The sequence below is a fragment of the Fusarium keratoplasticum genome, chromosome 7 (assembly GCF_025433545.1).
Source record: "Fusarium keratoplasticum isolate Fu6.1 chromosome 7, whole genome shotgun sequence".
Lineage (NCBI taxonomy): Eukaryota > Fungi > Ascomycota > Sordariomycetes > Hypocreales > Nectriaceae > Fusarium > Fusarium keratoplasticum.
This window is the reverse complement of record NC_070535.1, coordinates 1,473,411-1,495,650: the sequence shown is the minus strand read 5'-3', so window position 1 is coordinate 1,495,650 and position 22,240 is coordinate 1,473,411. Positions and strand designations below refer to the sequence as shown.

General features: G+C 50.6%; 9 protein-coding genes across 9 annotated transcripts; 2 read left to right on the top strand and 7 right to left on the bottom strand.

The window, feature by feature from the left end:
• Positions 1-378: 378 nt before the first annotated feature.
• On the top strand, positions 379-3,523 carry NCS57_00964100 (uncharacterized protein; the record flags this gene model as incomplete). Its single annotated transcript, XM_053059410.1, has 4 exons — positions 379-833; positions 891-1,390; positions 1,450-3,360; positions 3,417-3,523. The coding sequence occupies 4 exons, from the start codon at positions 379-381 to the stop codon at positions 3,521-3,523; spliced, it is 2,973 nt and encodes a 990-aa protein (XP_052911481.1).
• A 270-nt stretch (positions 3,524-3,793) lies between these two features.
• On the bottom strand, positions 3,794-4,459 carry NCS57_00964000 (uncharacterized protein; the record flags this gene model as incomplete). Its single annotated transcript, XM_053059409.1, has 1 exon — positions 3,794-4,459. The coding sequence occupies one exon, from the start codon at positions 4,457-4,459 to the stop codon at positions 3,794-3,796; it is 666 nt and encodes a 221-aa protein (XP_052911480.1).
• A 529-nt stretch (positions 4,460-4,988) lies between these two features.
• Positions 4,989-6,467, bottom strand: NCS57_00963900 (FAD-binding-3 domain-containing protein; the record flags this gene model as incomplete). The annotated part of the gene is made up of 3 exons (XM_053059408.1): positions 4,989-5,083; positions 5,135-5,823; positions 5,878-6,467. 3 exons carry the CDS (start codon positions 6,465-6,467, stop codon positions 4,989-4,991), a joined length of 1,374 nt encoding a protein of 457 aa, XP_052911479.1.
• Positions 6,468-6,974: 507 nt separating this feature from the next.
• On the bottom strand, positions 6,975-8,462 carry NCS57_00963800 (Zn(2)-C6 fungal-type domain-containing protein; the record flags this gene model as incomplete). The annotated part of the gene is made up of 3 exons (XM_053059407.1): positions 6,975-7,676; positions 7,725-8,354; positions 8,403-8,462. The coding sequence occupies 3 exons, from the start codon at positions 8,460-8,462 to the stop codon at positions 6,975-6,977; spliced, it is 1,392 nt and encodes a 463-aa protein (XP_052911478.1).
• A 3,674-nt stretch (positions 8,463-12,136) lies between these two features.
• NCS57_00963700 (uncharacterized protein) lies at positions 12,137-13,123 on the top strand (the record flags this gene model as incomplete). The annotated part of the gene is made up of 1 exon (XM_053059406.1): positions 12,137-13,123. The coding sequence occupies one exon, from the start codon at positions 12,137-12,139 to the stop codon at positions 13,121-13,123; it is 987 nt and encodes a 328-aa protein (XP_052911477.1).
• Positions 13,124-13,418: 295 nt separating this feature from the next.
• NCS57_00963600 (uncharacterized protein) lies at positions 13,419-15,174 on the bottom strand (the record flags this gene model as incomplete). The annotated part of the gene is made up of 4 exons (XM_053059405.1): positions 13,419-14,165; positions 14,218-14,401; positions 14,454-14,676; positions 14,730-15,174. 4 exons carry the CDS (start codon positions 15,172-15,174, stop codon positions 13,419-13,421), a joined length of 1,599 nt encoding a protein of 532 aa, XP_052911476.1.
• Positions 15,175-16,009: 835 nt separating this feature from the next.
• On the bottom strand, positions 16,010-17,270 carry NCS57_00963500 (Semialdhyde-dh domain-containing protein; the record flags this gene model as incomplete). Its single annotated transcript, XM_053059404.1, has 4 exons — positions 16,010-16,077; positions 16,131-16,862; positions 16,916-17,204; positions 17,268-17,270. The coding sequence occupies 4 exons, from the start codon at positions 17,268-17,270 to the stop codon at positions 16,010-16,012; spliced, it is 1,092 nt and encodes a 363-aa protein (XP_052911475.1).
• Positions 17,271-18,091: 821 nt separating this feature from the next.
• NCS57_00963400 (Aspartokinase) lies at positions 18,092-19,882 on the bottom strand (the record flags this gene model as incomplete). Its single annotated transcript, XM_053059403.1, has 4 exons — positions 18,092-18,108; positions 18,159-18,262; positions 18,320-18,471; positions 18,521-19,882. 4 exons carry the CDS (start codon positions 19,880-19,882, stop codon positions 18,092-18,094), a joined length of 1,635 nt encoding a protein of 544 aa, XP_052911474.1.
• Positions 19,883-20,536: 654 nt separating this feature from the next.
• Positions 20,537-21,927, bottom strand: NCS57_00963300 (AB hydrolase-1 domain-containing protein; the record flags this gene model as incomplete). The annotated part of the gene is made up of 2 exons (XM_053059402.1): positions 20,537-21,852; positions 21,909-21,927. The coding sequence occupies 2 exons, from the start codon at positions 21,925-21,927 to the stop codon at positions 20,537-20,539; spliced, it is 1,335 nt and encodes a 444-aa protein (XP_052911473.1).
• Between the last annotated feature and the right edge of the window lie 313 nt (positions 21,928-22,240).

Sequence of the window (22,240 nt, the reverse complement as noted above, 5' to 3'; positions counted from 1 at the left end):
TTGATCCCAATGAGTACGGCCTTTGGGACGTATGGATACCAGCGACGCCCTCATTAAGTTGCACAGCTCCTCCATCAGTCTGGCTGATTGAGATAAGAAAAAAGTGTCCAGGTCGACTGAGGAGCTGGGTGATCAATATGGAACAGCGCAACGCTAAAGGAACCAGGGTTGCTAGCCACAATTCAACCCTCCGTTGGTTGTCGCATTGAACAACCCTAGCGACACTGGGGGCTTAGACAAGGCGAAGGATCAACTTGAAACGCTTGGCGGCATCAGGTGACATTTTCCCCGGACTGTCCCTCTCAAACGTCGCGTCCTTCACGCGGGAAGACTTTCAACCACTTCAATCGATTTCGTCCTGGGCATCACGAAGATAAAATGTCTATCCCTATGAACACTTTGCACGTCGCGACAGAGGCTGTCCAAGCAACTGCCCTGGCGTCTCGTATCATTTGCTTCCTTGCTTGCACTACTGACCTCCTCCAAGGCCCCCGAGATACCTATCAAATCGGCGGATTGGTGGGTCATAAAACTGTTGGGGATGTCATAAGCGAGCTATCAGATGCTCACAACAAGTTCAATGGCTCTAGCCCCTCGAGCCCCGACAACAAAGATCTGCGCAGACTTGGCAGGGAAATCACAGAACTATCAAGGCGGCTCTCAAACATCATCACTGAATTCAAAGAGGCAGGGCTAAAGGGTCGAGAAGCAGCATGGCCAGGGCTCCTAGAGGCTGGGAAAACCATTCGCCGCGACGAAGAAGCGCTACAGCTAGAGAACGATCTCCATGGTTACCAAGATCACATCATCGCGACGCTGACTTCCTTTGTCAGGTACCTAGCCTCCGGAAGTGATCCGGCGTGAAAGCCACGTCGCTGACTTGATAATAGACCAAAAATCGACAGATTGTTTGATTTGATGTCCGACAGAAACGTCAAAACAGGGCACAGTGACATCCAAGATGTCGTCAAATCCTTGAACGAAGGCCTCTCCGCTTGCACCAGAGTGCACGGGGACGTGCGGATCCAACAGCTTATACTAGTGCAACAAGAAGAACTTTGGCGGATCCGGAAATTTTGCGTCTTGAGCATTCTCGAATACGACAAGATGCGGCATCGTCGGAATGAGGTCCAGGAGCAGCTTGCCAAGATTCAAGAGGAGCTGACGCCCTATGGAGGAATATTTCCCTGGGCTTTTGGCGTCGATGAAGATGAGGTTGGAGATGAGGAACAGATGTTGAAGTACAGAACTAGAGATGATTTTGCGGACTGGCTTGCATCACAGGGAGGGACGTTTTACATTCGAGGGAAGCCAGGATCAGGGAAGACCATCCTCATGGAGTACTTGTTCAGTCATCCTACAACGATGAGGGAGCTCGAAAAGAGATCCAGTAAGTCCCCAGTGCTTCTTACATGTAATAAGATCTGATGACTAACTGTATCTCATCAGAATCGAAGAAAGCCATCTGTCTTGTACACTTCTTCTCCACCTTGGTCGGAGGCGACCAGCAGACTCTCACCGGGCTTCGAAGAACACTCCTCCACGACTTGCTCGACCAGCACCCTGCATTCATTTCTGACTTGGCGCTATCCGAAGCCGAGTTGGATGACAAGTCCATTGCCCACTGGGGAGGTGGAAACGCCAGAAACGCACTGAGCTCAGCACTCGACAGTATCCTCGAAAAGGCCGTCAAGTCTGGAACCTGTGTCTGTCTTTTCATCGACGGTCTTGACGAGAACCAGAATCCCAATAAGCCAGGACAGGACGATTTGATCATTCAACTCAAAGCATGGCAAGACTTGGGCGTCAAGTTGTGCGTGGCTAGCAGAGAAGACCCAGCTTTTGAACATCTCCCAGCCCAGAAGACCATGACCCTACACCAACTCACATCTTCTGATACAAAGCGTTCGTTCACACAATGGCTTAATCAGTTGGATAATGTCAACCAAGAGACAGCTGAACTCCTTGAGAAGGAGGTGTCTGTCAAGTCAGGGGGCGATTTTCTCTGGCTTGCGATCGCCATGAAAGATGCTCGTGGATGGCTATCTGCCCAAACAGAAGCCAAGTCCGCTCAACTCCCGTTGGGTGCTATCCCACCTACATTAGATGACGTTCTTTGGAAGGCACTTGACAACATCAGAGATGGTAAACACGGACAACTGAAAGTATCATCAACTCTTTTGATGCTGCACCTTCTGGAAAAGTACAACCTTGATCTTGACTTGATAGGGTACTCCTTCCTCGACGCCTACTTCAGGGACCCTCAATTCGCAGACAGACTTTACAAGTCACGTCTGGAGCATTTTGACGAGGCTGCCCAGAGTGCTCGTGCCGTCTCGGCTCGTCGTCGGCTTGCCAATCTTTGTGGAGGGTTTGTCAAAGCAAGTCGTGATTCTCAGCAGCTGAAGTACACACATCGCCTGACAAAAGATTTCTTGCAGCGCGTCGATGTTCATCAACGCCTCGTGGATTTTTCCAAGGGCTGCAACATTGGTGATATGGCATCCAACCTCATTCTTGCTAGCAAGATTCTTATTCTAACTGACGGTCGTACAATGCCCGATACAGAGGTACAGAAGTTGCTGCAAATCCGTATTGACGGCAGTTTGGATAAGGAGCCTTACATCTTCTTGAACATCTTTGGGAGTCTCCCCCTTCCGATAGATCTTCTGAAACCCTCTCGAAGCGAGATTACCGAAGAAACCAATGCCGAGAATCACTCCAAGGATGATTTTAAAACAGCCAGTCTGGGACTCAACTTGATGGAAAAGCTGTACTGCTCGCCCTTTTTCATCTTGATCCTCAGGGGCATGTACGAGTATCCTTCCTGGAAGCTTCAAAACGACCCGACATTTCTCAACACCGAAGAAGAGGTCTTTTATATGACTGATCTTGTGATCGCTAGGGCTTTCTACCGCAAGCTAGAAGAGTCAGAATTGCAGTTCATCCGACTCTTCTTGGAATGCAGACGAGAATTCTTTGAAGCTGGGATTCGGTGCTGCGCAGTACACTACAAACAGAAGCAAAGTATCATTCAACTTTACCTCAGCAAGGTCCTGGTTCGGCAAAATCTCAATCCAAGATCTATACCTCCTCCTCTTTCGAAAGCAAACCAAACAGCCAACATTGGGCTGATGATCGAGTTGCTCCTGCGTTCCGGTTTGGTCAACAAGCTGTGGTTCAAGATCACAATGATCACCACGCAAGGACGGAGAGAAGAGATGACATTCAGAGCTTGGATCATCAAACTCAATCCGCCAAACAAGGATAGAATTTTGCAAGCCATGCCATGGAACCCGGTAGCCATGGTTGTGGGTGCGGCGATGGGCATTTTGGTAGGCGTCTTGATACATCTTATCGGTGAGTCTGCTAACCACGCCTCTCTTGTCGTTCTTAGAGCTAAAGTGCCGAAATAGCGACGTATACGGGGCAGAATTGGATGTACGCTCTTATGATGCTTCCTGGAATTTGGAGATTTTGTCGGGGACGCGAGATGATTCCGAAGGTTCGGTGGAGGAGGTAACATTGAGACACTTTCATTGCTTCACCTCTTTGATGCTGCGTAGTATGGACTCGCCTGTGAATAGAATCAAGTACAGGACTTGATTACATTTACTCGGATGACCACCAAGCGTCACTTCAAAACCTTCAAGTTGAACGAATCTAGAGGAGGGAAACGCGATATTAACTAATCACTCAAGCGACATCAGGTGGTAAATACAAACAGAACATCTAAACCAAAACGTTCTCCTACGCCACCAGTTATAGACTTCTTGCTCGTTCAATCCTTCCGTCAGACCAGCATGGTACTCGCGATAAAAACAGCAGCTACCGCAGCAAGGATGCGAGGAATACGTGAGGCTCCGGCCGAAGTCTCTTCCTGAGCTGCCGCACTTCCAGAAGCTTTAGTCTCACTTGTAGAGCCCCTCGTAAGAGTTGGCTCGCTCGTCGTGGCCCCAGGCGCGTCGTCATCAGTACCGTCTGTCTCAGTGCTCTTAGACAATGACGACTCTGCAGCTACAAGTAGATCCAGACCCTGGGTGATGGTAACAGGGTATGGAGCAAATGTAAACTCCTCGTTGTCTCTCCCAGGTTCGTGGGTTAAAGTCTCTGTAACTGGGTCCTCAATAGCGCCTTCGTCGATAACAGTGCAGGCCTGAGCAACAGTCCCGCTCATTTCACGGTGCTCAGAGTACGTATAATTCTTTCCCTCCTTCTCGTAGACGGCGAACTCGTCAAACGCGCCAGTGATGGCAGGTTCAGAAGGCGAGGATGAGCGGGCCCAGGGCCCCAGGGTCATGGTGACAGTGGACCCATCGCATTCATTTAGGTCGACGATTTCAGTGCGACACCCATGGATGAGGTATGTAGTTGCGGTGGATTCAGCCGCAAGGACGGCGACTGCAAGCCTGCCGTCTCGGGGGGGTAGAATGAGCGATGTGGCGAAACTGGAGATCATATTCGAGACGGGGGGTTCAATGAGGAGACTGGAGACGACAATCAGGTTTTGAGCATGGAAAAAAAGTGAAAGCAAAATGTAGGGGACAAGGCCGAGTAAGATAACGTGTACTGCAGTGGTCAAAGCAGGGTCACTGGGTCCGGTGCTGTTGGTTGACAACCAACACAGCGTGATGAAACCGTAACCAACAAGGCAATGGGTTTCATCTTTATGGACCGAGACGAGGATTTTATTGCGTTGCGGATTACAGGAAAATCCAAGCAGGGAGCAGTCTTGGAATGTTCTCACCGCTGTTTGGAATCCTTCGATGAAGCATTCAAAGGCTAAACGACTGTCAATCTGTCATATTGTGATGCAAATTATACTCTTAATACACTACATTAAAGCTTTTACCATTTCAGGCCACTATACTTGCACAATAATGCCTTCGTCAGGTTCCTTCATCAAGCCTGTATCAATATCACAGGATGCAAGTGGATTGTCCAACCCTCAGCTCCACGTTGACACCAGTAGTGTCCGGCTTGGAGGTTCAGCTCTCAGTACCAAGAACTCGAGCGACTTCCTCGGCAATGTTGTACTCAATCACCATCCGGGTCGGCTTTGTTGCAAGACTAGGAAAGAAGCCTGCAATCATATAAGCACCATACCAGAAGCACATCCAATGGTATAACTCACCGATGACCTTCATGAACGTGTACATTGCATACTCTTGGATAGCGCCCATCGTGCGCTTCGAGTTCTGCATCTTCTGTGCTGCCTTGAGTATACCTCTAACACGTGGTTGACGGAGGTCCATGTACTGTTTGGCAGCTTTGTTGATGGCTTGCTTGAGGGATGCATCGTTCGAGGAGTCGTCCAACTCACTTCTATCACTGAGATGATAGGCCAAGAAAAGGGCAAACGTCTCGCAATCTTCCAGAGCTTGAGATGCGCCCTGGCCTGAAGTGGGTGGGAGAGCATGTGCAGCATCGCCCAGTAAAACAACACCGTGGCGCTCCCAGGTTGGAAGCTCCGGTGACGTCCAGGTTGGATACATGTTCTGAACGTGAGCGGACTTGAGGACGCTTTGGACCACTGGATCCTTCCACTGGCCATGTCTTTCTCTCAACTGGCGCATAACGTCATCCATGTCCAGAGACTTGGGATCAGGGCATTCCTTGATCTCGTAGGTTGACCACCAGGCGAGGGAATCACCCGGCTCGCATACATGAGAAGGGGAGTCACGTTCCGCGTCAGATGGAGAACTGTCAGAGAAGAAGTAGCCAAAAAACCCACTGCCGCCGAACACAAAGTTGATGGATCCTTTGCCGACACCCTCCCTGACATCGTCGGCCGGGACAAAACCTCCGATGCCAACAAGGCCCCTGGAATAGAGTCAGTGAGTGCTATGGGCCATTGGTCAGGGATGATTCACATACTCATAGTTCGGGGGGTACGGATTCTCTATGGCATCTGGGAAGAGAGCCTCTTTGGCAACGGATCGGACGCCGTCAGCTCCAATGACGAGGTCGGCTTCAACAGGGTCGCTGCCATCGACAAAGCGAACAATATTCTTCCCTTCCGAATTGGCAGTCACACCCAACACCCGTTTGTTGACGATGTGGTCATCTGGAATGCGATCGCGAAGGCACCTCCAAAGCGAATGGCGACTGCATGCAACGGAGTACATATCCGACACGAGGCCAGGCTCCATTCGCATAAGGATGTTGCCATTTTTGTCTTTCAGATTGGAGTGAGATGTAACGTAGCCGTTTCGCGTGATGTCCCGGAGGAGGTCGTCATCCAGGCGGCGCAGGACACCGAGCCCATTTGGCGCTATGGCAAGTCCACCCCCGACAATGAGGGTTGATGAGTGCGTTGGGCCTTGTTCGCGGTTCTCTGCAGTGGTGTCTCGGGCAGTATCGTATGCTTCGTAAATGGTGATGTGTGGATCTCCTTTCAGGTGTTTCCTAAGCTGAAGATACACAGCGCATCCGCTGATGCCAGCCCCGATAATGACGATTCTCATAGTGATTGTACGACGGCAATTAGAATTCAAAGTTTGGGCCAAAAGTTGAGAAGACGAGGGCTTGACAGGAAGCAGACCTCTAAAGAACGGGTGAGGATGGAGGAGTGGTGGAAGTGAACGAAGCAGAAGAAAACCCCGTATCAAGGTAAAGCTGCGAAGGAACACTGAAGATGAAGTATTTCGCTTTTGAGCAACGCTGAAAGAGGGCCTCTTTGTATTGTCTGTTCACTCACAGCGATCACTGGACTTAGACTCCAGCTGGATGTGAAATGAGACCTCCCTGTAGCCCCATGCGCGAAAAGGCCGCTAACTCGCAAAGCTAACGATATCCAGTCTAGCCAATTCTCCTAGACTAGCTAGTCCGCCACGATCGACAACGGTTGTCTGCCTCAAGCCAGTCTCGACTGTCATCATCAACTGTGATGATAATGAGCTTCGTAATACTCATGCGCGGCGACCGGTCAGGAGGGATAAAACGGCTTGCAACCGAGCCACGGTGGAGTGGTTTCACTCGCTAGGGTAGTGTTGAAGAATGTAAGCCGCCACGTCAGCAAAGTACTCGTGAGAGACGGCTGCGATATCCGAGAGCCCTCCACCCTGATGCTTTTCCCTTTGAAGCAAGGCAAGCGCCATATTTCTGTGCTCAGATGATGGGCTCCAGAGACTCACAACCTTTAGTTGCAACGTTATCATGATAGACCCGCGGTCTGGCGCAGGGCCAGACACTTCGTCGATGAAGTGACTCGCTGACAAGATGGCTTGTGCATGCTGCCTGACATGCAAGTCATGGGAGGATGCTGAAGGGGACACGAGATGTAACAGACGGAAAGCGATGAGGTTTGCCGCATCATAGAGAGAGCACAAGGCTGCGGCTGGAACCGATGTGTGTGTCAGCAGTGGCTGGCCTTCGTCTGGGCCACATCCTTGCTGTGGTGATATTTGTCCAAACGGGCTGTTCTCTATGCACTCTGACCACCACTCGGAGGCTTGGAGCATGCTATCTCGGATATGAGCATCGAGGATCAATCTCAGGTTGCCACTCGATTCGGATTTGATGAGTTGGTCTGCAACCGAAAGGCATTTGAGAAGATTGAACAGAACATCAATGAGCTGGTCAAAGATGAGTTTTGGGTAGACTTGAAAAGGGATTGTCATCCAGTCTTGTGACGCAAAGACAGGCACCTCATTTTCAGTCATGGCGGCGACAAACTTGTAGCGATTAGCCTCTCTGATGTAGTTACAATGGGGGATACTTGCCATCTGGAACCGTAGATGACTAAATATCTGATGCATGAAACCATCACGGCAACTCTCTGGCCCTGCCACCTGAAGTAACATTGCCGCGCCCTTGAGGTGACGAAGCCAGGCCTTTTGGCTCGTGCCAGCCCAAGTTTCAAAGTGGATGAGCATCACGACCGCGCAAATGATACTCTCATCAACAGCGACGTTCCCATTTGTAAGGAGGCACTGAAGATGATGTAGTGCTTCTGCATACCACTTTCGAGCGGCCGTCTTGATGGACACATCCCCTGCGAGAGTGCCATAGCTGATCATCGATGCTGCACGAATGGCAGGCTTGGCCGATGATGGCTCTAAAGAGGCTAGGAAGACGGGAAGCTCGTGCAGCCATATCTTTGGCGGTGTTCCTGGAGTCGGAGATGGTTTCATGGTGCCGAAGAAGGACTCGACAAAATGTGAGACAAACAGCTGGTCAAAGGCACCGGCTCGCGATGGTTGAGGGCCCGGGAGCCGCGGTGTCGAACTACACTCTGCATGGCTCGATGAAGACCTTGGCACAGCGTGTACAAAGAATGTCCCGGTACGCGCGCCCGGACACGGCAACCCCATGCGGACGCAAGCGAGGCATTGTGGCAGGGACTCGTCGCACTGCGGGATGTCAATAGCTGGACATAGTACTAATCAAATTTTTCGCACCTTGACCCTGCGTTTCCGGCATGTCGCGCAACCTTTGCTTCTGCCGGGGACGTTGACCATGGCGTTGGAGATTATTGCATCAGCCACAATTTCGTTGAGGTGTTGCTCGTGAAGACGCGGATGAACTTCACACGTGACTCCCCTCGCGCTAGCCAAAGGTCATCAACGAGTTACTACCTACACGGGGAATGGGCGCACTCAACCTCATTTACCTCAATTAGCAAATCCCAGCGAGGCTATTCAGAGCCTCCAAACCTCGACTTGGAATCATTCCAATATTCTTTACCTCCGGAACAACCACCTGGGCTGGGTACATGGGTTACCCTACACTTTGCTGCGTGGCGGACTGGGAGATGAAGCCATCGTGGCGTAGGCGCTTGTAGTGTAGAAAATGACTATTGAATATATCGCAAGATGTATCAGATTGAAGAGAAATGATCTAAGGGGAAAAGTCTATATGTGTTCTGGTTCTGCTAGTTGAACTATCCTCTTGTGAACAGTCCACCTCGACTGAACAAAACTGTAGTAGTATCCCCATTAATCAAGCCACACACCAATCCACTCGTCGTTCACCTCATCAAGGGACTGCAGTTTTGAGCTCGCTTTCAATGACCGTCGAAGTACCCACCTGGCTTCACTGCTTACTGGTCCTTGTTGTTCACCAACTTTATCGGGAATTTGGATGCTCTTGTGAAATTTCGAAAGCTTTAAGCCGCTGATTCCTTGAGACGCGCCGTCCTCACTTATAGGGCTCATGTTCCCATAGGTGTTCCCGAGTTTCCGAACCCAGCTGTTGAACGAGATGACAACCACCTGGAGGTAAAGGTACTCTTCGTACGCAAGCAGTAATCGAGGGCTTAGTAATTTGACTCCCGGCTTCCTTCGCCAAGTGGGTAAAGAGACCCTTGGACCGGGCACTGTAGTCGAAGGTGGCTTCGGCGAATTGAGAGGTGCGGGCAAGCTGCCGGCAGTCTCTGCTGACGAGGGCAAGATTTGCTAGAGCCGACTTGCTGTCGCCTAACAAGTCGATGATTTCGGCCAGAATCTCGGTGGGCATCTGAAGAAGCCTGCTGTGCGAGGCGCGTTCCTGACCCTCCATGACTGCATCGAGCAGAAGGGGCCGTTTCTTGTCTCGGTCCTTGCCGTATTGATCCACCATAAATGCGATAAGATGAGATCCAAATCACACCAAAGTCGCGGCTGCAGCTGATAGTGCTCTAGCAGTGGGGCGATTGACCGGGCTTGCGAAGCTCGATCGAGTCACCGGGATTGTTAGCGACTAGATAGCAGATGCTAATAGCTACTTAAATTTTAGTGGCAACTCCACACGACAATATGTAGTATTAATCGTGGCATAACAGGGACATAGCTCCACAAACTCCTTAACTCCCGAGAGAAGAGTGAGAACGAGAGGACACTGCCGTCGGCAACAGGTGGGAGTCGGCGTCAGAAGGAAGAAGTGGTCATCTTGGCCACTTCCGACGCAACAGGGCAGGTATTTGACTTGAGCAGATAATTTCTCACAATTAATCATTGCTCGCGTGGTTCGTCGACGAGGTGTGTCAGGGTTACGCTGCTAGCAACTCCACAGATCGGGCTCCGAAACGAGGTCAAGGCCAAGCCATCCGGTTCGCGACCAGTTTTGGGGAGACAAACTCGGACTGGTCCAGGAAAACGACAACCCACTCAAGGAGGAGAGTAAATACATCTCTTTCTCTCCTGCCCAGGTGACAAGGGTCGTTATCTATATCGGTTGCTGCACGGTGGCCTTTCGGATATTGCTCATCATAGGCATTGGAGCTTTTCTAGTTGTCCAGGCCCGCGTCACCACAGGACCAGCGCCTTTAACGTCGTGGATGCGACAACATGTGTATCTAGCCCTCAACGGGCATACATTAAGGCTTGGGAGGGAGGAATTATTGCCGGGCCAAGCCGCCGCCAGCGACGAGTTCGCAAGGCTAATGTTGTCGGCCCATGTGACGCATCCGTCTGACTGGCGCCGAGTACATGGTGAAGTGGGAGACAGAGGGCTAGCCAAAGTACCCTTACGTCGTGATGCAGAGAATGAAGACTGAATTTAGGAATAAGAAAGATGTAAAGCCGATACAGACGTCGACACTCCCTCCCACCGGCACTGGTTATGAGACCCATTGCGATTCGCGTGAAGGAGCAGTCTTTATGATGTTTCGGGGCATTTTCTTGAGTGTCTCACAGCGACTGCGTGTTTCAGTTGTATGTGAAAGGACTGGTTGACGGTGTTCACAATAGAATCCTTTGTCACGGCTCCAGTCGGTGTTCATGATGTATGCCTGGCTTTGTTCTCGAAAAAGAAGTATTAAGAAAAGCAAGTCAAGAAGAGAATTCATGTCAAAAGTTTCGAGAGAAATCATACTTCAGGCATCAGAACGGGAAGTCTATCAGACAGAAACTTACAGAGGCATCACAGGGTTATTGCCTGAACAAAACTTTCTTGTACCATCATATCTTTCTTGAGAGGCAACCATGTTTCGGTCGGAAAATAAAGGATGGATGTTGTCCCCTTTCTCTTCGACTCCTTTGTCCCCAATCGCATTGTTCTAAGCCTTCTACCCTCGCACCTCTTACTTATACCTTGTTGCCCAATCCACTCTTGTCTTGCTTGTTCAAGTACCATCAGAAAATCAACACTAACATCACCATGATCACAAGTACTGGTTTTTTGATCCGACACTACCTGCTTGATGATGCAGCGGGTGCATCTCAGTCACAGCCTCCGCCAGCCACTTCTTCGCAACAACACGTAACGGAGCGACATGAGGAGCGCACAAGCATCGACTCGACATTTAGCTCGAGGAGAAACTCCATTCAAGGCCATTTAGAGCGCCTCAGACGCCGTACAGACTTCATGATTCCGGGAGAGTCAGTAATTGACCCCATCGAAATGCATTACGAGCAGGCATCGCCAAAAGAACCTGTGTGGGATTGGTTTGCCATGGACAACGTTTTTCATCGACCAGCACCTAGCTCCCGCGGAGATTTCAAACATTTGATTCGTCCCTTGTCTCCAAAGTCCCAACCTAATGGGCAGCAACTGGAGCTGGAGCGAGTCGTGAGGGCATATGAGAATCGACTCCAACTGGCGCCAGTTAAGGTCAGATACACATCACCAACCAGCTCAACCACCACCCCTGCCTATCTTCAGCCCTCTGCCACCGTTCCTGACCGCCAACCTGCAAAGAATGGAGTGGACAAAAACGGGATTCCATATTTCCACCCTCCTCTCCAGACTCAGTCTCCCAAACGGAAATCTTCGGGGGAAGCGGACGGAGCGGATAGGGATGACGGACACAAGAGAGCTAGACACAATGAGCCTCTGCCGTCTATCGATACTAGAATGATACCACGGCTTGATGACTGATAAATCGATTACTTGCTCATGAGGGATGAGCGTCTGCAAATGTGGGATCACCGAGGGCCGATGTGGGATTACCGCCTGTCGATGGGGCGTTATGTGGGAGAAGCAATGCCAAAAGCTACCAGGGATAATGAAGTTTATTTAGACCGGGGAGTAGACGGACCCGGTAGGAGGGACTTAAGCTCTTAAAGCCGAAAAGGTTTATCTAGTCCCAACTCGAAGACGAAATATAAGGGCAACCTGATGAAGCCAGTTCTTGTCTTCACACATTTTAACACATCAATTTCTCACCTCGGACTTTCCCTTTCATCGTTAAGGAGCACTTCCTCTCTCATAAATTATGGCAACACGTTATAATTCTGTCCATCGTTCTCCAAATGGCCCTGGGGATGGTCGCCCCACTGCCAAGCAGATCATCCAGGATGAAGGCTTGGAAGGGCGACTGGACGGGAAGTCTGTCCTCATTACTGGCTGTTCCTCAGGAATCGGTGTTGAAACTGCTAAGGCACTCTTCCTAACCGAGGCTACGCTCTACCTCACTGCACGAAATTTGGATAAGGCAAGCAAAGCTCTCGGCGACCTAGTCAATAGCAACCGTGTCCACCTCCTGGAACTTGCTCTAGACTCTCTCTCGAGCGTTCGGGCCTGTGCAGCCGAGTATCTCTCCAAGAGCAACACCCTTGACATCCTTATTTGCAATGCAGGAGTCATGGCCACTCCCGAAGGCCGTACCAAAGACGGATTCGAGACACAACTAGGCACGAATCATCTTGGACACTTTCTTCTCTTCAATCTCATCCAACCCTCACTATTGGCGGCAGCAACTCACAGGCAGAGTTCTAGAGTCGTCGTACTGTCCTCGGCTGCTCACCGTTGGGGCGAGTTTGACCCGAGCAATGTGAACTTTGAGGGCAACTATGAACCCATGGTAGCATACGGAGCAAGCAAAACGGCAAACTTATGGATGGCGAATGAGATTGAAAGGCGGTACGGTGCTCTGGGCATCCACGCATGGAGTGTTCATCCTGGCTTCATCCAGACAGACCTCGGACGGCACATGTCTAGGGATCAACAGGAAGCAGCCATGAATGATCCTTACCTTGCGTCCCTCCTGAAGAACCCCGAGCAGGGGGCTGCTACGAGCGTATGGGCTACAGTAGCTTCAGCATTGGACGGGAAGGGTGGCAAATATCTCGAGGATTGCAGTATTGCGGAGGCTTGGGATTCTTCTGCCCCACAGTCGATCCCTGGCTATGGGGCTCATGTTTACGATGTCGAGAAAGCTATCAAGTGCTGGGAGAAATCAGTAGAGCTGGTCGGAATTTAGATCCATAGTTGATGCCTATTAAATGGCTATTAGATGCGCTGTCCTCAATCCAACACTACTCCCAGCAGCGGATAAGGGCCCACAGAGAAATAAGGATTGAAAACGAACTGTTTAGATACTATATTTAATCCCCAAGCTCATTAATGTCATCAACTACTCCTGATGAACCCGACTCAATGTGACAACGCCCAACAGTAGCGCGCAGAGTCCTCCTACAAACCACCCAGGTGCCATCGCCAAGCCCACTCCTCTTGATTGGCGATGTTGGCCATGTCGGTTCCTGCTTTCAAGTAAGCTACTTGAGGTCGTCAAAGTCAATGTCGTTGTCAGCCAACCGGTCCTCAAGCTTGTTGATCTTCCTGTCAGCCTTGACCAACAAATCCCTGAGCCTCTCAAGGTCCCCTTCCCTGTCCTCGAGCTTGGTCTCGGTTCTCTTGAGCTTCTTGTTGGCGCTGTCGAGATTAAGCTGGGTCTTCTTGAGACTGTCCTGAGTATCGGCGAGCTCAGATTGGGTTTTGGCAAGCTGGGCCTGAAGAGCGATCTTCTCGCCCGTCAGGGTCTTGTTATCCTGGGTAAGATCGGCGTTCTTCTTTTCCAAAACATCGTTGAGGTCCTTCTGAACCTTCAGGGAGTTCTCAAGCTCCACCTTCTGGGCCTCCAGGACCACAACACTCTCCTGCAGGGTGGTGATCTGAGAGAGGAGAGTCTTCTTCTCAACCAGAAGAGCAGCCAAGTCGTTCTCCAGCTGGGTAATCTTGGCCAGCAGAACAGCGAGCTCCTTGCGGAGATCATCGAGAAGTTTGTCGTCCTTGATGTTCTCATTCTCAAGCTCCTGGATTCTCTTCCTGAGCTCCTCTTCCTTCTTCTTGGCGTCAACCTTGGCCGCATCGAGCTGTCTCTGGAGCTCGTCCGCCTTGGAGTTGGCGAGTCGGAGGCCGTCGGTGAGCTTCTTGATTTGCTCCTTGAGATTGATGTTCTCCTTTTGGAGAGCCTCAACCAGGTGGACCTGAACATGGTAGTCGGCGTCTAGAGCGGCGAAGCGCTGAATATGGTTAGCGGATGCCCAAGACAGATGGCTTGGTATGGTCACTTACATCCTGTGCATATCTGGCAAGGTAGCCAGCTTGGTCGAGAAAGGCGGCAGTGTGCTCCAAAGTATCGAGCAGCTTAGGGGGGAACGGAAGGGGAGTCAGGAGGCGGCGAAGCGAAGGCTGAGCCTGGGGAAGATGAGTCTCAACCTCCTCCTTCTTGCCAGGGGCCTCAGGGGGGTCAAAGGAGCTGTAATCAAGGTTGTTAGCGTTGTTGACGAAGCGTGTTGGGCGTAACTTACTGGCTGTCGCGGCCCTCTCGCTCAATCTTGGCAGAAAGGTTCAGAGTAGCCACATCATATTCTTGGCCATTCCCATATCTCAAGCGAGCTGCAAGTGACTCGCTCTTGTCGTTCCAGGTGCATGTGAGGGTGTAGTAGTCGGTGAAGCTGAACTGATAGTTTCCACAGCCAGGCTTGCTCAGCGCCTTCTGAACACAACTGCGGAAGGACGGGGCTTTGGGCTCTCCATTGGCGTTCTTTGTCCACTGCCAAAGGGAAAGGAGGGCTTGCCGTCACCGAAACCGTCGGGGGCGATAAAGATGGCCGGCTCGTTGCTCGCATACTGGATATAGTTGAACTTGCCAGTCCAGATTCGAGCATCGCCAGTGTCCTGCTCGCCCTTGGACTCCCAGACGCGGTCGGCAGTCATGGTGCTCTTATCCTTCTGGGGGTTGGACATGGTGATGCTGATCTTGCTGTAGGTCTGCTGTGTGGTGATCTTCCATGTGTAGTAGGCACCCTTGAGGACGAAGGTATCATCGCCGCACGAAGTCTTTGTCAGGTTCGAGACGACAAGGGTTTGGAACCAGTTGTACTTCTTCCTTCCCTGGGCGTCCACTGTCCATTGAGAGAAGATGTATGCAGTGTCGCCGTCACGGGCAAAGCCATTGGGCAGGACAACAGCCAAGGTCTCGTCCTGGCCGTAGTTGAACCACTGAAGCTTTCCCTGGTAGACAAACATGGTGATTAAGAAGTGGGAGTTGTTGTAAGAGTAGAAGTGTTGCCTGAAGACAGGAAATTGTTGCTGTTGTTGGGATTGAGGAGTCTTGAACCCGGCATGTTGAGAGATTTTATACAGGCCAGAGCTCGGCTATTGTTACTCGCAGAATGCTTCGCCTGAAGACTGATTTGTAGATACAAGATAAACATCGGTCATCAGCGAAACTAGTCAAAATGGTAGCTCGCTACTAGTTTTCTGCGTGTCTTTGCTATGCATGAGCTGAATTGAGTGATGATAGTCCAAAGGGGGATGGACAGACAAAAGCGTCGTACGATTACCAGTCTCGGCTCTGAGGCGAAAGCCAAGAAAGCCCATTTCGGTAATTGAGAGGCACTTTACGTAGCTGAGATGGAGCTTTGGCGGTTTTAGCGGGAGCTGAATCTGACAAGCGACCCAAGCCAAGCCGTCAGCAGCACTCAAGAAGGATGCCCATCCAGTTGAGCTATTCAAGCCAAATATTGGCAGCCGATTCGTCTAGACTATGTAGCTCGCTACGGCCCGAAGCGCCCGCTTACCTGAACGGTTAACGCTCCGGTGCCTGCGGGCAGCTGACGGGGGGCTGTGAGGCTGGCTGGGGACGCGACCTGAGACATGCAGCAACGTTCCCCGCTTCCTCATTTGGGACTGGAAGATGAAAGACATGCAAGACATAAATCTCTGGGGTGTTCATTGAGCTATCGATTATGCCGGGAGACCTTACAGTGAATCGGGCTAGCTGTAGATTGGAGGGGGTTCTAGTTTCGCATCTACAATCAACGATGCACTTCTTTTGTGAGAGCATCTATGTACTACACGGCTAGATAAAGCCTTTCAGAATAGCCGCTTCCGCATTCAGAATGGACGACCCGGCAGCACCCAGAACAGCTATTGCATGTCAGAATTCTCAAGTCTCAGCCTTCGTTCTGCGGATGACGTACTGTTATGGCTAAGAGCCACAAACTTAAGATCAAATATGCCAGCATCATCGGCACGGATTCTTCCGATGCTAACAGTGTATCCTCCCTGTAGATTGCGATCCAGTCGTGGCTGTGGCCGGTCCTGCTCCTCAAAGATCTGGAAAGGCGGCTTTGGAGCAGACCAACATCCCAACTTCTCTGCATCCGAGACTGAAGATCTCAATGCTTCTTTGACCTCAGCAACGCTGGGCGGTGGGTGTTTGCTGAAGCTAAGGCTCACGCATGCCATATGGCCATCTACCACTGGAACTCGATTGCAGCTTGCCGAGACGATCAAGTCCCGCTCAATGAAGCCCGTCTTGTCAGCATTCATGGCTCCGAGAATTTTCCTTGCCTCGGATTGCAGCTTGTCCTCTTCCCCTTCGATATATGGGATGATGTTGTCAATGACATCGATAGATGGTACGCCAGGATAGCCGGCCCCGGAGATGGCTTGCAATGTAACAACCGAGACTGCAGAAATTGGACCAAATGCTTTTTCAAGAACTGACAGTGGACCGGCAAGACCTATGACGGCACAATTCGAGTTGCAGACGATGAAGCCCTTGGACAGGTTGAATGCGGATTGTTGGTAGGGGATCAGATCTAGATGCGAAAGGTTGACTGTTGGAACAACCAGAGGCACAAGAGGGTTGCTGCGGTGGTTCTTGGCGTTTGAGAATACATGAAATCCAGCCTTGAGGAAATCTATTTCTGATAACATTCAGCACAACCATGGTACCAAGGGTAAGGACTAGGTAGCTCACCAATATCACCAGCCACATCAGAGTCCAGGCCACTGAAGATAATGTCGCAATCGCTGAACTGACGGGGCTCACACTCGGTTACTAGTATTTCCGCTGCTTCGGGAGACAGCGGAGAGGACTGCTTCCATCGAACCGCATCCCGATACTTCTTGCCAACGGAACGGGACGAGGCACCTATGGCTTGAAGCTTCAAGTAAGGGTGCTGCTCAAGAAGAAGGATAAATCGTTGGCCAACGGAGCCTGTTCCACCGAGAACACCTAAAAACGTTATCTCAGAACCAGTTTTGCCCTACATGGCATGTCAGCCACGGGAGCACACCATACCACATTTCTTTCTGGAGATTTGATCCACCATGGTGTACAATTAAGACAACCCGATGAGGGACTGTTAATGGCTCAAGACACTCAATGTATGGTATATTAGAGCTCCAGTCACTTTAAGATCTAATTATAGTACTCTTTCGAGCCAATTTACCAGAACCGAGCCCATGACCCCGTACCTGATCAAACACCGTGGAAGCTCGGGCTTACCCTATAGACGCCATCAAAATCGGGGACTCGGACACAGACTTGTAATCTATGATAAGCGATAAGTAGGGGTCCGTTTCAGAGTGATATCTCTTATCGATCACTTATCAAAATTGCTAGCCGATGGCGTACGTTATCTCGGCGTTTGAGTTCGTAGGGGTGATAGAACATCTTCTGCTTGCGCGTGGCAATCACCGAAGCAGAGAATTTGACCAGACTCCGGAACCTCCAACAACAGCAACCATATTTTTGTTCTATTACAGGAACTAAATGCCGCTTGTTTTCTGGAGGGAATAGACAATACGTTAAGAGAAAATACAAAACAAATCGGGTTGGAGTTACGCGCCCACCCTCGCTTGAGCTTCATGCTCGTGATTAGCGTAGTGACATGGCTAGAGAAGCGGGACACATCTGGATTATCCACCCATACCCTTCACAGACAATCTACAACACGCCTGACAGAAATATGTATTTCTAGATTAAAAGTAACAGCCTTCCAGGTTCCGAGACAAGTAACAGAAAGAGTATCTAACAATCTAATTCCACATCGAAGCTGAGAAATGTACTGACATCTCTCTGATTGTCGTCCTCAGCCTTGGTCCCGCCTAGTGCCACAAGGATACGTCTTATCAAGACGGTCAAAGTAAATCAGTAAAGCCAAGGGCCTATGTGTATTAATATCATATCTCCAAGTACATCAGGTAGGTGGCCATACCTTTGATAAAGTCATGCTCTTGCTCTTGATGTGACGGGATCTTTAACACTTGATCATGTATGGTGTTTAGTGCAAGATTGGCATCATCAGACCGTACCACCAATCTGTAGAACAAGGTTAGCTGGGCCATGAACGTCATCACTGAATGGTTGTGCACATACGACACGTTGATCTCGCTTGCGCCCTGGCTGACCAGATAGATGTTGATCTTTGCGGCAGCCAGCGTTGACAAGATCTCGCTGGCAACGCCGACTTTATTTCTCATCTTGTGCCCGATGACAGAAACAATGGCCATACCTTTTGTGACGACGACCTGGTAGAGGTTAGCTTCGTAGACACGAGAAACGGCTCCTTTGACTTGCATTGCCACATTTCTCCAACTCTGTTCTTAGTCGATGAGAGATGCTTTCATTCTCATCAGTCGCCTGAAACGCCACGCTCACATTCCTCTCACTCGTCGAGACAAGGTCGACATTGACCCCCAACTCCTCAAGTCGCCCAAATACTCCAGACAACAACCCATAGGACTTGGTGTTCCTATTGCAAGCAATGTTGACCAGAATTATTGAATCCTTGACAGTGACAGCAGTGGGTCGGCGGCGTACTTGCTGTGCTCCATGATATCCATTCTGGAGCATGAAGCTCGCGGTGGGACAAGAGACACTGCTGCCGGCTTCGCTGTCCGATGGAGGGGGGGTCACTGGTGCAAGAATCGGCGAGAGTGCTTGCGAAGGATAGATGACAGTTCCCGAGCCTGAGGGATTGAACACGTTCTTGAGTCTCAGGGGGATGCTGGCATGCCGTATCTGGTCCATCGTGAGCGGGTGGATGACCTCACTGCCGTAGTACGTCAATTCGGTGGCCTCGTCCGGGGTGACAGTCGAGAGCAGTCTCGCAGAAGATACCTTGCGAGGATCTGCTGTGAAGATTCCATCCACCTCTTTCCAAATCTGTAGCTCGACCGCGTTTACGCCGACAGCGCACATGGCGGCGCAAAGATCCGAGTAGCCTCTGCCCACTGCTTTGAGAAGAGACTCAGGCATGATGCCGAAGAAGCCGCTTAAAACGGGTATCTTGGTGCCGCATGCGTGGATTCTTTTTGCAATCTCGCCGGAAAGGGCGCGGTAAAAGTCACCACCGAGGTCGTTGAGGGCTGACTTTTGATCCAACAGGCTTCTCCCGAACACAGCCTCCACGACGTTATCCAGCATCACAGCCTCGGCAGGTATGCCTCTTCCGGTGAGTGCAGCAGCCAGAACGATGCATGCCAGCTTCTCTCCCAGGGCAATGATGCGGTCTCGTGTCTGGGGTGACAAGTCCCTAACCGTCTGTGCTGCGAGGAGAAACGTGCGTAGGTCCTCGCACAGCTCTTGGACAGTGGCCAGGGCGGATTGGTAGGTACCAGCGGCTGAATCAACACAGTCTGGGCTTTTGGAAAGGGTTTGAAGAATATCGGTGTGATTTTGGAGAATGACATCGACGCATTCGTGCAACTGACCGCAAGCAGCAGGCCCAGCCTCAGCATGTGAGATGCACTGGATCAACAGACTCGTGGTACCGCTTGCTTTGGAAGAGCCAGAGATAGCGGAGCAGACAATAGCAAGGTTATAGTCGTGGTAGTAAGAGGGGATGATATGATTGGTGATAGAATCAAGAAGCTTGCCCAAGCTGGTTCCTCCGTACTTTTGCACCAGCCAGTGCTTTCCAGTGTCTGGGGTCTCCATGGTGGGCGGTACGAGGGCCAAGCAAGTTTGAGGAAAAATTAAAGAACCGAAATAACGATTAAGATCCGAAAGCACAAGAGTTTAATCAACATTATCACAAGCCAGCTTCCTTTTCTTCGACGCCATGGCTATGGGGTGCTGCGACGACAATCAAGTTTAGAGACTAGATCGGGATCTGCGGTTATTGCAGTGGCCGAATGGAGACAGCTGTCGGTGTTTGATAAAGATCTGGGCTGGGGATTGGTTTGCTTCTTCGGAGGTTCGCATTCGTGAGATCACTCTCGGCCATCGCATATCAGTAAACCGCTTGCGGCGGCATGCTCACTCTTATCATTTATGACGTCTCCGGAAGAGACCATCGGTCACAACAGCAAAAGACACAATTGTGACATACTCACGCTTCCACATAGGTTCACCCACATATGCATGTCTGGTCCTCATCATGACATTCTGATTCCGTGCATGATCCACGATGGTGAAATAAAGCATGCACTTCAATGAATCGTAGCCTATGAACATCGACCAAGGTCTTCTGAAGGATACATTAAACTGATGAGATCATATCCGATATGGACTCTTGCTCATGAAGAACTAGACGGACATTTCATTCATATATGGCTACGCTAAGAACCAAGGCCCGAGCTATCCTCTCGGCTACCACCATCCATCTGTTCCCCCCACTAGACTTTTCTCAGTCCCAGTGTTGTTTTTAGTGCTTTGCGGCACTGACGCGAAGTCCCACGATGCTACAGAGGAGTAGAGATGAGGCAAGGCTGTTCTCAATTTGAGCTGGATGAGGCGGTCAAGCTGTTCAAACTCCAACAGAAATCCATCGTGGCCATCTGATGATTCGAGAATCTCAAGTGATGCCTCTGGAAGGCAGGTAGCAAGCTTCTCTTGCTGTTCTGGTACGAAGAGCGCGTCTGACTCAACGCTGACGACCAGTGCTCCAGGTGGTATGTTCCCGAGCACCTCCTTCAAAGCACCAGTGTCCAGTTTCTTGGTTCGGTTCCGGGTGACATCATGGGAATCCATCTTGTTGGATAGATGCAAGAAGCAGTTGGCGTCAAATCTTTTGATGAACTTTTCACCTTGATAGTGGAGGTAGCCCTGTGCTGAAAAGGCTATCCTGTCCTTTTTCCCCTTCATCGCAACATGTTCTTTGTGCAGATAGTCACCAACGGGCTTTTTGGAATTATATATGTCCAGTTGGTTCGAAGCTGTTGACTTGGTGTGTCTCTGAGGCTTGCGTCCAAATCGGCTGTCGAAGCTGGTACAGGACCGATACGTCAGCATGGCAATCATCCGAGCCGCGGCCAATCCCGCGGACGGCTGACCCTCTGGGACAGGTTCATAGTGTCCATCTTTGAACTTGGGGTCCGCGTAGATGCATTGCCGCTGGGTCTCTGCCCAAGATATCCCCCAAGCAGAGTGATCAGCTGCAGTCGCAATAGGTATGATGTTCCGGACGTATCCCTGCGGTGTACATAATGGCCACTCTAGAGTCGCCATGCCCCCCATAGAGCCTCCAATAACGGCTGCTATCTGACGAACACCTAAGGCATCTAGGACGAGCTTGTGGGCGTGTACATCATCCCGTATCGTTGTTGATGGGAAATCGGTACCATAGCATCGACCTGTGGCAGGGTTGATGGTGACGGGCGATGCACTTCCGTAAGGGGATCCGAGAACATTGCCGCAAAAGATGAAGTAGTATCGTGGATCAAGAGCCTTCCCAGGCCCGATCAGTGGATTCCACCAGTCAGAGACATCGCTGCTGCCGGTCAAGGCATGGCAGATAACCAAGGCATTGTCGCCGTCTTTGTTGAGCGATCCCCAGGTTTGGTATGCGATCGGGCAGTCGCTCAGACTTTGGCCAGTTTCGAGCTCGAGGTGAGGAATCAGGGCATATTTTTGATAGTTGATGAGCCTGGCATAGTAGTTGTTGGCGTCTGGGTTACTGTTGAGCACTTGTCATAGTCAGAACTGCACTGGAAGATGGGGTATACTGCCGACCGTGACTTACAGATAGCCCTCGAAGTCATCGCGGATAGGTACTCAAGGAAGATGAAGAGTTAGGGGTGGAATGGTTGAGGTGATAGAATGTAAGTTGGGATCGAGACTTCAAGATGTGATCAACACAGTAGAAAGAAATCGAGAGATATGTTTAGTTTTGGAAAGAAAGGAACAGTACATTCAACCGCAAATCTTGAACCATCATCAATCGACCTTGGGCTATCTCGGCGTTTGCTGTGAATTGGTGCTTCCATTCGGTGTTTGAACTTGTGGGGGCCACGGCAACCAGGGCATGTTATCAGAGGCCGAAGCTGACGTGCTCGTCTTTCTTTTCCTCGCATT